A 14,742-nucleotide genomic window follows, 5' to 3' on the forward strand; every position below is an offset into this window, starting at 1 on the left:
CAATATGTTACTGCTATGTTATATTTCTCCAGTGCATCATTAAATCCCATTTTACCTGAAATCATTAAAATCACAAACATATATGTATAAATCCGATATTGATGTAAAATATTTATGACACCAGGTGTTTCAGAATTCACATCAAGGCCAATATTGGCATTATAATTTTCCATCTAAATTTTATCGCCATCAATTACCAATATTTCAGTGTATGACATCACAATCTTGTACAACAGTGTGTGACTATCACAATCTTATATGACATCACAATATTATACGACAGTGTATGACTATCACAATTTTGTATAACATTGTATGACCATCACAAATTTGCATAGTAGTGTAGTAGTGTTTGACATAACAATCTTCAATGACAGTGTATGACATGTATGACAGTGTATGACTTGCAGTCTCGTATGACAGTGTATGACCATCACTAACATGTATAGCAGAATATGACATCACTATCTTGTGTGGCAGTATATGACCAGCTCAAGTTTCTATAGCAGTGTATCACATCACAATCTTGTACGACAATGTAAGACCACCACCAACTTGTATAGCAGTGTATGACATCACAATCTTGTACAACAATGTATGACAACACCAGATTGTACAGCAGTGTATGACATCACAATTGGGCATAACAGTGTATGACCAGCACCAGCTTGTATAGCAGTTTATGACATCACAATATTGTGTGACCATCACCAATGTCTATAATAGTGTATGACATCACAATCTTGTATGACAGTGTATGAACTTCACCAGCTTGTATGGCGCATTTTTACCATCAGCAGCTTGTATATCAGTGTAATAAGGTCACTAACTTATGTAAGAAAATATGACCTTCACCAGCTTGTATGATGCATTTTTACCATCAGCAGCTTGTATGTCAGTGTAATGAGGTCACTAACTTATGTAAGAAAATACGACCTTCACCAGCTCGTATGACACATTTTTACCATCAGCAGCTTGTATGTCAGTGTAATGAGGTCACTGACTTATGTAAGAAAATACGACCTTCACCAGCTTGTATGACACATTTTTACCATCAGCAGCTTGTATGTCAGTATAATGAGGTCACTGACTTATGTAAGAAAATACGACCTTCACCAGCTTGTATGACACATTTTTACCATCAGCAGCTTGTATGTCAGTATAATGAGGTCACCAACTTATGTAAGAAAATATGACCTTCACCAGCTTGTATGGAATGTTCATAACCATCACGATCTGGTTCATGTTTTTGTGTTCCCAGATCAATACTTTGAACTGCTTTCACTTTTGATGTGTTTAATTCTGGCCGGAGAAAAGTTCCGTCGTTTGTAGAAACCACCGCTTGTTGTCAGAGCTCCACCAGCACCCTGTCAATATCCCCTGACCGAAACCTTCAACTTTTTGTTGCTTTCAGGTTACAAGAGTTCAATGAGTTTCGTTCAGGGAGAGAGTTCCACAGTTTGGAGAAACCACGAAGCATTGTCAGGACACCCACAGCAACCAGCTCGGAAGCGAGATCCATCTCCTGATGCTGGGTTCAGGTCACCTGAGACCAAGGTTGTATATGTCAATGATGTGGAGAAGGTTGCTTGTCCACAATGTGAGAGGACCTTCTTAAGTATCTACTCCATGAGAGATCACTTCCGCACCAGCCATGAGAACATGACGTACGACTGTGTGTGTGGAAAGTCTTACAAGTCAAGAAACGGATTGTGGCTGCATCGGAAGACTTGCGTCATGTATCAGTATGACAAGGGTGGTGGCCATTGACCTTGAATCCTGGTAGCAAGGATTGGTGTTGAAAGGACACGACTTATCTTGACTGAACAAATCTTGAAAGAAAAACGTTTTTGCTTTTAAAAAAACAATTCTTGAAAGGAAAGGCTGGAACGTGATCAAAAAGTGTTTCATCAGTTTGTGTTTCATCAGTTTGAACACAGTGTGTCAAGCCGATCATTTAATAATCTTTTAGAGTTATACAGTGTGTTTTTATTTCTCCATTAGACAAAAGCTTAGTCACATAACCTTCAAACTGATGTTCATGGGTTTGTAGATTTTGACGTTCACATGTTTTCCACAAAACTATTTTCTTGAAATTATGTAAACAGGACAGAGAACATCAACATTCCTGCGTAAATCCCAAGCTATTCCCAAACACAAATACACATAGAATCATATTGTCCTTAAGTTAAACAGACATCATGTAGAGATTTGACAGTCAACAGAAATCTGTAAATTTACCTGCGTAAATACAGAATCTCACCCAGGTGTCTAGTGATATCAATTATATCAACATGAGTTGATTAAGTTATGAATACCCAAGGCTGGCCGAGGTTATTTTTACCTTTTAATATCAATGAATGTTGATATAACTGATATCGGTAGACACAAGGGTGAGATTCTATTTATCATTCAAAATCATCATTATTCGTACTGTACTACCGTAAAACTTGCAGTGCATCGATGTCATAGCATTGTGACATCATCAAGTTCATGACATCAAAGCATTGTCAGGGCATGGTACAAAATCTACTGTCAAGCAATATCTCCAAGGAGATATCATGTGATCTCACACAAGCGTTAATTCCTGTTGAACACAGTTTTGGATGATAAATTACTCTACACATCTTTATAAACACCTTTCAGTTATTGGCTGGCTGATCAGAGGTTTATGAACAGAGTTGACGTTGATCCTTGAAATGAAAATGTTCATGAGTTGAACAGTTTATCCTGTATTTGTGTTGTTTTGGTTTGATGGGTATCTCTTTTGTATCATCAACATACCCTGAGCGTAAGACTGACATACATAAATTGCAGCTTCTACAAACCTCAAATGTGACATCTACATGCTTCAAGTGTAACACCGCCATGCTTCAATTATGACATCAACATGCTTCAATTGTAATATCTCCATGCTTTAAATGTAACAGCTCCATGCTTCAATTGTAATGTCTCCATGCTTTAAATGTAACAGCTCCATGCTTCAATTGTAATGTCTCCATGCTTTAAATGTAACAGCTCCATGCTTCAATTGTAATGTCTCCATGCTTTAAATGTAACAGCTCCATGCTTCAATTGTAATGTCTCCATGCTTTAAATGTAACAGCTCCATGATTCAATTGTAGCATCTACATAGCTCAATTGTGACATCTACATACCTCAATTGTGACATCTACATACCTCAATTGTGACATCTACATACCTCAATTGTGACATCTACATACCTCAATTGTGACATCTACATACCTCAACTGTGACATCTCCATGCTTGAACTTGACATGCTTGAACTTCAACAAACCTCAATTATAACATCTGCATTCTTTATCTGTAACATTGACATACTTAGATGTAACATCTACATACCTCCAGGATAAGACTGAAATACCTCAATGTAACATCTACATACCTCCAGGATAAGACTGAAATACCTCAATGTAACATCGTCATACCTCATTTGTAGCATTGACATACTTCATTTGTAAGCGCTACAAACCACAATTGTAACATTTACATATTACGATTGTAACATCATAATACCTCAGTTGTAAAATCTGCTCACTTAAGTTGGTGCGCTGATATATCTCGACTGTAATATTCATGTACCTCAACATTTGCATACGTCAGTCGTTACAATTACATACGTCAGTTGTATCAGCTACAGAATGTAAAATACTAGGATACATATATAGAGATTACTATACCAACCAGTGTGCCATCTGACTTATTACGAAATGAGTGCATAATTTTACCTTACCTTATTTTCTTCAGTTTCATGCACAGTGTCCCTAGGGGATTTAGTATTTTGGAGAAAGAAAATGTTTGAGTATTATGTGCAGATAAAAACTACATTGTATCCCTTCAGCCAATTCAGCTGTCAACACATATGTATCAATAAACTTTAAAAATTTAAAACTGGATCTTAAACATCATTAGATACAATAATATACCATTTGAATATTTTATCTCCGTTTCCTGGCATTGTTTAAAATCAGGAGATTAAATTGACAGTGTTGATTTCTTTGAGAGGTATTTTAGAAGTCGTATTGGTGAAACAAAACCAAGTTCTTTTGAAAACCAACTTCTTTATTGCAATGAGTGGAACATTTCGCTGTAAGTACTAACACTGTTATCAAGCAAGTGAGTAGTACCTGCACCAATAAGTTGGTTTTCCCTTTACCATGTTTTTGTCTCATAGACTAAGCTGAAAACTGCCGTCAGCTGTAAATATGTTTCCTGTCAGAGTAACAGTGATTTACTTGTACCAACTAAGTAATCCGCTTGTCATAAGAGGCGACTAACAGAATCGGGTGGTTAGACTTGCTGACTTGGTTGACAGATGTCATAGGTTCCCGGTTGCGCAGATGGATGCTCATGTTGTTGATTACTGGATTGTCTGGTCCAGACTCGATTATTTACAGACCGCCTTCATATAGCTGGAATATTGCTGAGTGCGGCCGTAAAACTAAACTCACTCACTCACTCACGAAGTAATCAAAGGAAACCTTTAAGCATTGTTTATTTTGTGCTTCAAATTTAATATTCACATTATCATTAGCAACTGTGTTTGTTATGTTAATATTGATTTGACCCAAATCTGATTCTTGTGTAGTGTAACTGCCTTCGGTTAATAAAACATGTCTTGAATTGTAGATTTTGTGCTACTCTATACATGCACTGGTCTTACAGTTCTACAGGACATCCATCACAGGAAATTATTCCCCCTATGCCTACCATAAAGAATACAGCCGGTACATGGATAGTAAACCTGGGTGTTAAAAAAACCAGGGACAATAAATCCCTTATACCCTGCAACTAAACGAGAAGCTACAGGTTGTGTATGAGTCAGTGAAAGTCATGTGACACGGCCGAAGTTAATTCAAGCAGTTGTTGTTTCCTAACAGGTTTTGGATGGTGTTTTTGTTGTTTCTTTTTTTTTTTTTTTTTTATTTTGTTTATTTTACTTTCGGTGGTAGATTGGGTACAGTGTGACATCTCACATCACATTACATCATATTAAAAAATTAAACTAACTTCTTAAAGACAACTTTATCTATATCACAAGCCATCATCTGAGAATTTACAATGTCTGTGTGGCGCAACCCTCCACTTTATAGTGAAAGTAAACACTCCCATCCAAATATGTATGAAAAGTATATAACCTGACAATACATTGATATATTCTAAGCTAACAGCGCTATAATTACATAACATATGATTCAAGTATCCCAGAAGGAAGCACTACAATATGTACTTTATTCTTATTGTCAGTCCTAAATACAACAGATATTATGTTTGACCACTTTCTGATAATTATGGAATATTCATAGCTCACAACTTACATCAATACACGCTAGTCAGACCATAGCCATAGTGAGTAATCTGGACAACCAGTTGTCAGACTTCCTTTTCCAGAAGGTTACATCATTGACTTTGTGTGTTAGTTATTAGGTGCCTCTTGGAGTGTGGATTCAAATCCTGAATGGTACTAACCCAGGGTATAGATTTTTTAAGGTCTCTTAGCACTAAGATAGTCGTAAGTTAATGTTAATGTATGGCACTTACAACTGTCTTAGCACTGAAAGAGCATAAAAAATATAGGCCCTGGAATTGAAGTTTCTGGAAATTAATGCAGAATATATATGAAAGAACAGATCTGGGTGAATATGGCCTTTTGTTCGAACTTGAAGGCAGCTGTGGAAAATCATAGTAAGGTCAATCAATTTTACTGGATTTGTGTTTGAACTCTTTTTGATTTGGTCTTGCTTTTCTTCCATTCCTTGATTTATACATGTGGACATTTGTTTGAGGGAAGTGTATTTGAATCCTGATTAGTTATAATTATGTGTGTCATACGATACCTGTGCTCATGTGATCCACCCAAGTGATAAATGAGATCAGCAAAATTACTTCCTCCTCCCATATGAAGATGGCATGACTTAAGTACAAAATGCCTCAAAGCAGCCTTAACCCATACTCTCACACACCACTAGACACTGCAGCTGGATCACTTATATGACTCAGACTGTTTGCCTCACAACTAATTAATGTGCAACTGAAGATGATCCTGTTTATCCTTCCAGGGAATGCCACCATCAATATGGACAGAAGTGAATTGACCCAAACATCAGAAGATAATTACTACGGCCAAACAAGCTCAGGGCCCAGGACCAAGAATCAGGACAGACCAGAAAGAGATTCTTCCCAAATTTCAAGCTCTTCCTCAAGAAGCACCTCAAACATCCAGAAACAGATGACTGTAATACAGGCATCACATTACCAGACCAGCATGGATGACCTTCACCGGAACCCTGGCTACGTTACACAGGGTTTGGATCATGTTTCTGAGAGGTTCCAGTATGAGGTCGATCCTACCCAGCCCGCTTCAGACGACCAGCCCCTATGGAAGTGTGAGTACTGCACCAGAAGGTACAAGTACCTGACTTCTCTCCGTGCTCATGTGAAGAAGGACCACACAGGGGACAGCCTATACAAGTGTAACATCTGCGGTGCCAAGTATCAGGCCAAGGCCCTGTACCATGGACACATGAATAAACACAGCAACAAGAAGGGGGAGATGTGTCCCTTGTGTGGCAAGGAGTTCCAGTATAAACACAACATGATCACACACATGAAGACTTGCAAGTTTGCATGAATACTGTGGTTAGTCTGCTTCAGTGTTTGAAACCTTGAATGATGTAGATTTTCTTTGATTTACTCTGAGGCCAGAGGAGTCTTTTTTCTTTTTTTTCTGGATTTTGGTCCTCAGAAAACCTAGTGTCAAGAGGAAAAAAATATAATAAAAATCACAAAAGTAATAATCCTTTCAAGTTACTAAATGTATTTTACTGATAAAGTATTAATGGTGAGTGAGTGAGTTTAGTTTTACGCCGCACTTAGCAATATTCCAGCTATATGGCGGCGGACTGTAAATAATTCAGTCTGGACCAGACAATCCAGTGATCAACAACATGAGCATCCATCTGTGCAATTGGGAACCGATGACATGTGTCAACCAAGTCAGCAAGTCTGACCACCCGATCCTGTTAATCGCCTCTTACGACAAGCACAGTCACCTTTTATGGCAAGCATGGGTTGCTGAGGGCCTATTCTGCCCCGTGACCCTCACGGGTAAAGTATGTATGAAGTGTATATGAGGCAAAAAAAACTCTATATTTTGTGGTAAATTTAGATTTTTGGCCAATAAACACAATAGGATTATATTTTTGGAGCAGGTAAAATTAATTTGTAATTGTTTTCTTATTCTTGAAACAATACAAGTTGTGGGGGCAAGTAAAACGAGAAATTGCTCTGGCCTAACTGATTGATAGCATCAAGTTTACAGTCAACTCTACTCACCAGACATAATTCAATATTAACATGCCATTTTCATTTGCAAGAAAATAAGAAGATATCCTGCCATAGATGTTCTGGTCAGTCACTTGATTGTCAAGATTTATCAGGATGACATCAGGAAACAAACAAACACTTGTTGATGTAAATTGTGTAAAATGTTTCTTTTTAGGAAAACCTGGTGATTGTCAGTGGTACATCTATATAAGTTCAGTGCAATTTTGCTTTGTTTACAGAATATAATCAGCCTCAGACAAACACCTGGTGTCTGGTGTTGCTGTTGTGTATACTTATAGTACTCGAACTCCATATCAGTATGAACATATATTCACATAATATTCTGATTCCGATTCTTTTGCTTCCAGGTAACCCTTTTCTGCAGATGTCCATTCCTTCAAGTGATCCAAGGACCCACAGGATATGGGCATCTCCAGAAACAGATGTAGGACCTCTAGGATCTCTGGAAGTCCCCACCATCAGGACAACGGACAAGCGGAAGTATCCTTGTCCTGACTGTGGCAAGGAGTTCCTCAAACACAGCGCCATGAAGTACCATCGAGAAGCGATCCATCAAGGCATTGTGTTGAACTGTGTGTGTGGTAAAGTGTATAAATACCGCCCGGGCCTGACTCGACACTGCAAGGTGTGTCCAGTTGTTGCCATGGGAACCAAGATGTCTGACATTGGAGCAGCTGCCCAATGATGTACAAGGTCATTATGGGAAAGGTTTGATGAAGGTCAGTGAGTTTGGTAGTTTTGGTTTTATTGTAAAGTTTGATGGTGAGGCCATAGAATGTTGGAATGCTTCACTATCAAATACCAAATATCATTTTCTTGTTTCGAAATACTTACAGACGTACAAACCCTTTCTTCATTTGATGGAATACGCCATCCTGGCGTACATACTTTAGACACATGCACATCAACCTTTGGTGAATTTCTTCATAGAATTGTAAATAATGTTCTGTGACTCCCAGAATGTTCTTCCAGATATATATGCAATATGCAAATTCAGTCCTTACATCTATAACCTTTTTTCCTGCGAAATTTCAACAGCTCTTAGCTGTGATGAGGAAAAAGTGTTTTGTGAACTAGACATGTAAGAGTGACGTTGACCTCCACCGAACATGTGGATTAAAACTTTCCTTTTTTCATTACATGCTGAAGTTGGCATTTACCACAAAATGTCATAACACAAGGGCATGTTGATTTTGATTGATTTCATCAGAATGCATGAAACAGACTAGTGTTGCCTGGAAATGTTTGCATTGGATTTAATATTAATTGGTTTTTTTTTATTGCTTTATGGATACAACATCCTACTGTCTCATTTCTGTACATGATTTACTCTCCATTCCAGATATTGCTGAACTGAGGTCATGGTCACTGTCAAGGTCAAGGTCATGGTAAAAGTCTTGGTCATTTTCCGGATCTCCACTAAGGTGTATATTGATTGATGATTGGCCGAGGCAGTACATTTGGCAGCCGTATTGTGTGACTGACTATGATTGATTGTCCCTCTTGAGCATATAACCAACATATGACATATCAAAGAACCTTGCCGATTTTCACATGTTGACTTACATGTGCTTTGAAATAAACATTTCTGAAATGAGCCCAGACTCAGTTGTGAATATTATAATGAATGAGTATACATAGTCTTGTGAGCCGCACACGGGTCCCCAAAACACTAAGTTTCGGTTCAGCAGTGCGTCTGTTCCTCACCAGCTTGGATGAGTACATTGCAGCTTGACTTGCACCAGGGAGCTCAGGATGAAATTATCAAAAGTTTGGAAAATAACACTTAAGTACCTTATTAATGTACTTATTATGGTTCATAATGGTGGTGAAATGTCAAAATGGTGATAAGTGGAATCTGCAGCTCAGAGGATCCAGTATTTCATGACAGTTTTGTTTTGCTTTGTTCGTAAGTGGCAACCAACGGAATTAGATGGTCAGGCATGCTGACTTGGTTGACACATGTCATCGTATCCCAATTGCGTGGATGGATGGTTATGATTTGGATCACTGGGTTGTCTGGTCCAGTTTCCATTATTTTCAGACTGTTGTCATAGAGCTGTTAAGTTAAACAACAAACAACAGAACAATCTTGTCGCCTTTTGAGTTTTGTTCTACAATGTTCAGCAACATGGAATCAATGTTTTCATTAACGTACGCCAACACCAACAGTGCGGAAATTCGCTGAGTAAAACTAAACTCACTCACTCACAAAACAGTGCGCCGTAGAACTAAAATCACTAACATGATTCTTTGGGACAACACGCGACTCTTTCTTCCAAAGATGTCTCGACAAGACAGAGTATATATTTAAGAATCATAAAACTGATAGAATTCGTTTTGCATGCATCGTTATTGTCTTATTACTTTTATTGTTCTTGCATGTGTTCATATGTAGGAACACAAGCAAACTGTAGCGCAAGTGGGGTTGCGCAGCGTGGAGAATATGACCAGTCTTCGTATATGCGCGCGAAGCAAGCAAACGTTGGCAACACACTTCCCTCACTTCGGTTCAAAAAGTATTTTTCGTGTCAAAATAAAATATCGCCACCATCAAAGGTACACTCCCATTTCCTCACTAGGTTGTGATCTCAGATTTCCAACGCCATAGTTAACAATTACTCACGTGAAATATGTTTTATTCAACATTTTAAGCGCCACTCGTGGTACATGAGACCGCTCTTCGCCTCCATTACCCCTGCCAGCTTCCGGTTCAAAGCAGTGAAGGAATAAGTTTTTATTCCGTATGGAATACATAAAGAGTTACCTCCCATGCTTCATACGCACACTAGTGTGTTTATTGTAGAATAAATGTTACAAAAAGATCTAACAACAACGCCGACACTTAAGACAAATACATTCCAACAGAATCATGATAAAATTAGACAATATGATATATCTTTACAATTTCTGCTTATTCTTGTTCCTTCACTCCGTTGAGCCGGAAGCTGGCAGGGGGCGGCTATTTGTTATTGTCCCACGTATTGAAGGGGGAGCTTCAGATTTGTACAGAAAAAAATCCTCATCGCCACTAGTGATAAATTATGAACGGTCCCTAACCGTCCCCGACGTTATTTAGGAGATAAACATCATGTGTTGGCCAATTTCCGGGTGTTATTTATAATAGGATGTTAAACGAGCTTCCCCTTTCATATCAAATTTATGTTCTAAAACTCGTGAGAAACCAAAACTGTTTCACGAGGGACATAAACTTGATATGAAAGGGGAACGAGTGGTGTGTCCTAGTTATTATCAACGTTCTAAAAATTGAAAATATCGTTAAAATAAAGCAATATTTTGCTTTCCTATACAGAACCATGTAATGCGGATTAATACATCATATGTTGGTTATGTCAACCGCTTCACTCCAGGAAAACGTACGCTGCATAGAGGCAATGTATTTCCTATGCGGCCCCTAATCACAAGAAAATAAACAAATTAAGACGGAATCAAGTCGTACTCAAAATTTAATTCTTTTCAGTTGAGGATTTGTTGCCAAAAGCAATAATGTAATTCATCAAAACACTTGTGAAGTGTAAATATTTTTAACTTGACTACGTGACCTAAATCTTGCCTGAACGTCAGTCGGTCATCACTGTCGGGTTTTATAGCTAAAATACATGGAATTATCGTGATACGGACCTCCTATTATCAGATATTTGCGGGCCGCTGCAAATGATATTGGACCGCTCAACCTTAACGACGGGCCACTATCAGTTCTGTTGTCAAGTGACGTCATAATGGGCGCGTGGGCAGCTTTGATGCGTCGAACGCTGACAATACAAGATGGGGTCTGATTGTGTTGGTACGGCAGCGTCAGTTCGTGAGATGGAAAGGACGCTTCGTGAACCTACCGATTCTCTTTGGGGCGACAAATCGCATATCAGTGAAACTGGCAGCGATTTGGATGAAGAGGCTCTTGATGAACTCCAAATGGAAGGGAAATCAGCAAATACCAAAAAACAAACTTGCTGGGGGACCAAGGCATTCACTGGTGAGCTTTGACGCGAAGCCTAATTTTGTAACAATTTCGATATAGTAATTCATGAGCCAGATAAAATCGCCACATTTTTTTTCTTACAAAGCATATTTTTCATTGCTTTTTAGATTGGGCATCTCGACGTAATATCAACACTGATCTAAAATCAGTCGAAGCGGAAGAACTGGCCAAAATATTAAGAAAATTCTATGCTGAGTACCGCACAAAGAAGGCGGAGCTTCCCACCCCTAGCACACTTAGATCATTAAGAGCTGATCCACCTTTCTCGCGGAACATAAACATTATGGCTGATAAAGAATTTACAAACGCAAACAGTATGTTCGAATCCCGTTGTAAAGCCTACTTTACAGATGGAGGGAGATCTCTCCAGCACAAACCTTCCATTGAGAGAGGAGACATGGACAAACTGTCAGGATACTTTGGGGATTTAGAGAGTACTGACTCAACCAGGCTTCAAGAAATGGTTTGGTTCAATCTGTGTTTCTTTCTGGGAAGGCGAGGGCGTGAGGGTTGGAGAAGGTTTACTAAATCGACACTTCAGCTGAAACGCGACGATAACGACAAACCCTTTCTTACCTTCACTTCAGCTGAGCAAACAAAGAACTGGCAAGGCAGTAATCCATCTGATCAGGACTATTCAGATGTCAGAATATACGAGAACGAGTCATCCAAGGATCCAGTTAGTATTTATCTGTTCTACCTGTCAAAACTCCATCCTGACTGCGATGCTCTTTTCCAGCTTCCTCGGAAGGATTTCGAGAAATCAGGAGTTTGGTACAATAATGCTCCCTTGGAAAAGAACGCTTTGGGCACCATTATGCAAAAGATTTCCAAAAAGTCATCATGTTGAGAAGTGTTCACAAAGAAGATTATAGGAAGCATTTAATTAGGATCAGCAAACTCAACAGCAAAGATGAATGTGAATAACAGGGAACTGTATGTCTCAAATAGCTTAATGTTCTTCATCGGAGGACGAGTTACTGTAAATAATTCGGTGATGCTTTGCGCAGGATGCCAGTGACGCCTTCTCATTTCAGCTTGGAATTCCCACTTGTCGACATTCGATGTTTATGTTGAAGACTCCACCGAAAATTGGGTCTGAAAACACCATGGTGACAAACCAAAATTATTTAACTCGGGACATAAATTTGATATGAAAGGGGAAGCTCGTTTAATACCATGGCCATTATCATGATAGGGTGGTAGAACTGACTATTATCATGATAGGGTGGTAGAACTGGCCATTGTCATGATAGGGTGGTAGAACTGGTTATTATCATGATAGGGTGGTAGAACTGGTTATTATCATGATAGGGTGGTAGAACTGGTTATTATCATGATAGGGTGGTAGAACTGGTTATTATCATGATAGGGTGGTAGAACTGGCCATTATCATGATAGGGTGGTAGAACTGACTATTATCATGATAGGGTGGTAGAGCTGGTTATTATCATGATAGGGTGGTAGAACTGGTTATTATTATAATAGGGTGGTAGAACTGGTCATAATCATGATAGGGTGGTAGAACTGACTATCATCATGATAGGGTGGTAGAACTGACTATTATCATGATAGGGTGGTAGAACTGGCCATTGTTATGATAGGGTGGTAGAACTGGCCATTGTTATGATAGGGTGGTAGAACTGACTATTATCATGATAGGGTGGTAGAACTGACTATTATCATGATAGGGTGGTAGAACTGGCCATTATAATGATAGGGTGGTAGAACTGGTTATTATCATGATAGGGTGGTAGAACTGGCCATTATCATGATAGGGTGGTAGAACTGACTATTATCATGATAGGGTGGTAGAGCTGGTTATTATCATGATAGGGTGGTAGAACTGGCCATTATAATGATAGGGTGGTAGAACTGGCCATTATCATGATAGGGTGGTAGAACTGGCTATTATCATGATAGGGTGGTAGAACTGGCCATTATCATGATAGGGTGGTAGAGCTGGCCATTATCATGATAGGGTGGTAGAACTGGCCATTATAATGATAGGGTGGTAGAACTGGTTATTATCATGATAGGGTGGTAGAACTGGCCATTATCATGATAGGGTGGTAGAACTGGCTATTATCATGATAGGGTGGTAGAACTGGTTATTATCATGATAGGGTGGTAGAACTGGCCATTATCATGATAGGGTGGTAGAACTGGCCATTATCATGATAGGGTGGTAGGACTGGCCATTATCATGATAGGGTGGTAGAACTGGCCATTATCATGATAGGGTGGTAGAACTGGTTATTATCATGATAGGGTGGTAGAACTGGTTATCATCATGATAGGGTGGTAGATCTGGCAATTATCATGATAGGGTGGTAGAACTGGCCATTGTTATGATAGGGTGGTAGAACTGGTTATTATCATGATAGTGGGGTAGAACTGGCCAATATAACGATAGGGTGGTAGAACTGGTTATTATCATGATAGGGTGGTAGAACTGGTTATTATTATGATAGGGTGGTAGAACTGGCCATTATAATGATAGGGTGGTAGGACTGGCTATCATCATGATAGGGTGGTAGAACTGGTTATTATCATGATAGTGGGGTAGAACTGGTCATTATCATGATAGGGTGGTACAACTGACTATTATCATGATAGGGTGGTAGAACTGGTTATTATTATGATAGGGTGGTAGAACTGACTATTATCATGATAGGGTGGTAGAGCTGGTTATTATCATGATAGGGTGGTAGAACTGGTTATTATTATGATAGGGTGGTAGAACTGGCCATTATAATGATAGGGTGGTAGAACTGGCCATTATAATGATAGGGTGGTAGAACTGGTTATTATCATGATAGGGTGGTAGAACTGGCCATTATAATGATAGGGTGGTAGAACTGGCTATTATCATGATAGTGGGGTAGAACTGGTCATTATCATGATAGGGTGGTAGAACTGACTATTATCATGATAGGGTGGTAGAACTGACTATTATCATGATAGGGTGGTAGAACTGGCCATTGTTATGATAGGGTGGTAGAACTGGCCATTATCATGATAGGGTGGTAGAACTGGCCATTATAATGATAGGGTGGTAGAACTGACTATTATCATGATAGGGTGGTAGAACTGGCCATTATCATGATAGGGTGGTAGAACTGGTTATTATCATGATAGTGGGGTAGAACTGGTCATTATCATGATAGGGTGGTAGAACTGGTTATTATCATGATAGGGTGGTAGAACTGGCCATTGTTATGATAGGGTGGTAGAACTGGCTATTATCATGATAGGGTGGTAGAGCTGGCCATTGTTATGATAGGGTGGTAGAACTGGCCACTATCATGATAGGGTGGTAGAACTGACTATTATCATGACAGGGTGGTAGAACTGACTATTATCATGATAG

At 39.0% G+C, this 14,742-nt stretch overlaps 2 protein-coding genes across 4 annotated transcripts in view; both read left to right on the forward strand.

Moving 5' to 3' along the window:
• Window positions 1-8,966, forward strand: part of LOC137281723 (zinc finger and SCAN domain-containing protein 26-like) — an 88,690-nt gene extending 79,724 nt beyond the window's left edge. Inside the window, exons 3-5 of one of the 3 annotated variants that reach the window (XM_067813239.1) lie at window positions 6,082-6,661; window positions 7,717-8,088; window positions 8,712-8,966. In XM_067813239.1, coding sequence (XP_067669340.1) covers window positions 6,082-6,653 — 572 coding nt within the window. In that variant the 3' untranslated portion in view covers window positions 6,654-6,661; window positions 7,717-8,088; window positions 8,712-8,966. Of the gene's footprint in view, window positions 1-1,414; window positions 4,646-6,081; window positions 6,662-7,716; window positions 8,089-8,711 lie in introns of those variants that run through there. The other 2 variants (XM_067813254.1, XM_067813247.1) reach the window with 2 other exon arrangements.
• Window positions 8,967-11,155: 2,189 nt separating this feature from the next.
• On the forward strand, window positions 11,156-12,219 carry LOC137281044 (uncharacterized). Its single transcript, XM_067812197.1, has 2 exons — window positions 11,156-11,363; window positions 11,477-12,219. Exons 1-2 carry the CDS (start codon window positions 11,156-11,158, stop codon window positions 12,217-12,219), a joined length of 951 nt encoding a protein of 316 aa, XP_067668298.1.
• The last annotated feature ends 2,523 nt before the right edge of the window (window positions 12,220-14,742 follow it).

Source organism: Haliotis asinina, chromosome 4, assembly GCF_037392515.1.
Source record: "Haliotis asinina isolate JCU_RB_2024 chromosome 4, JCU_Hal_asi_v2, whole genome shotgun sequence".
In the NCBI taxonomy this organism is placed as follows: Eukaryota; Metazoa; Mollusca; class Gastropoda; order Lepetellida; family Haliotidae; genus Haliotis; species Haliotis asinina.

What these genes read in the sequence shown, in the direction of transcription:
- LOC137281044 (XM_067812197.1), top strand. Translation starts at nt 11,156, where the DNA reads ATGGGGTCTGATTGTGTTGGTACGGCAGCGTCAGTTCGTGAGATGGAA. An exon ending in GGGGACCAAGGCATTCACTG is followed by an intron (nt 11,364 to 11,476) that starts GTGAGCTTTGAC and finishes ATTGCTTTTTAG; the next exon opens with ATTGGGCATCTCGACGTAAT.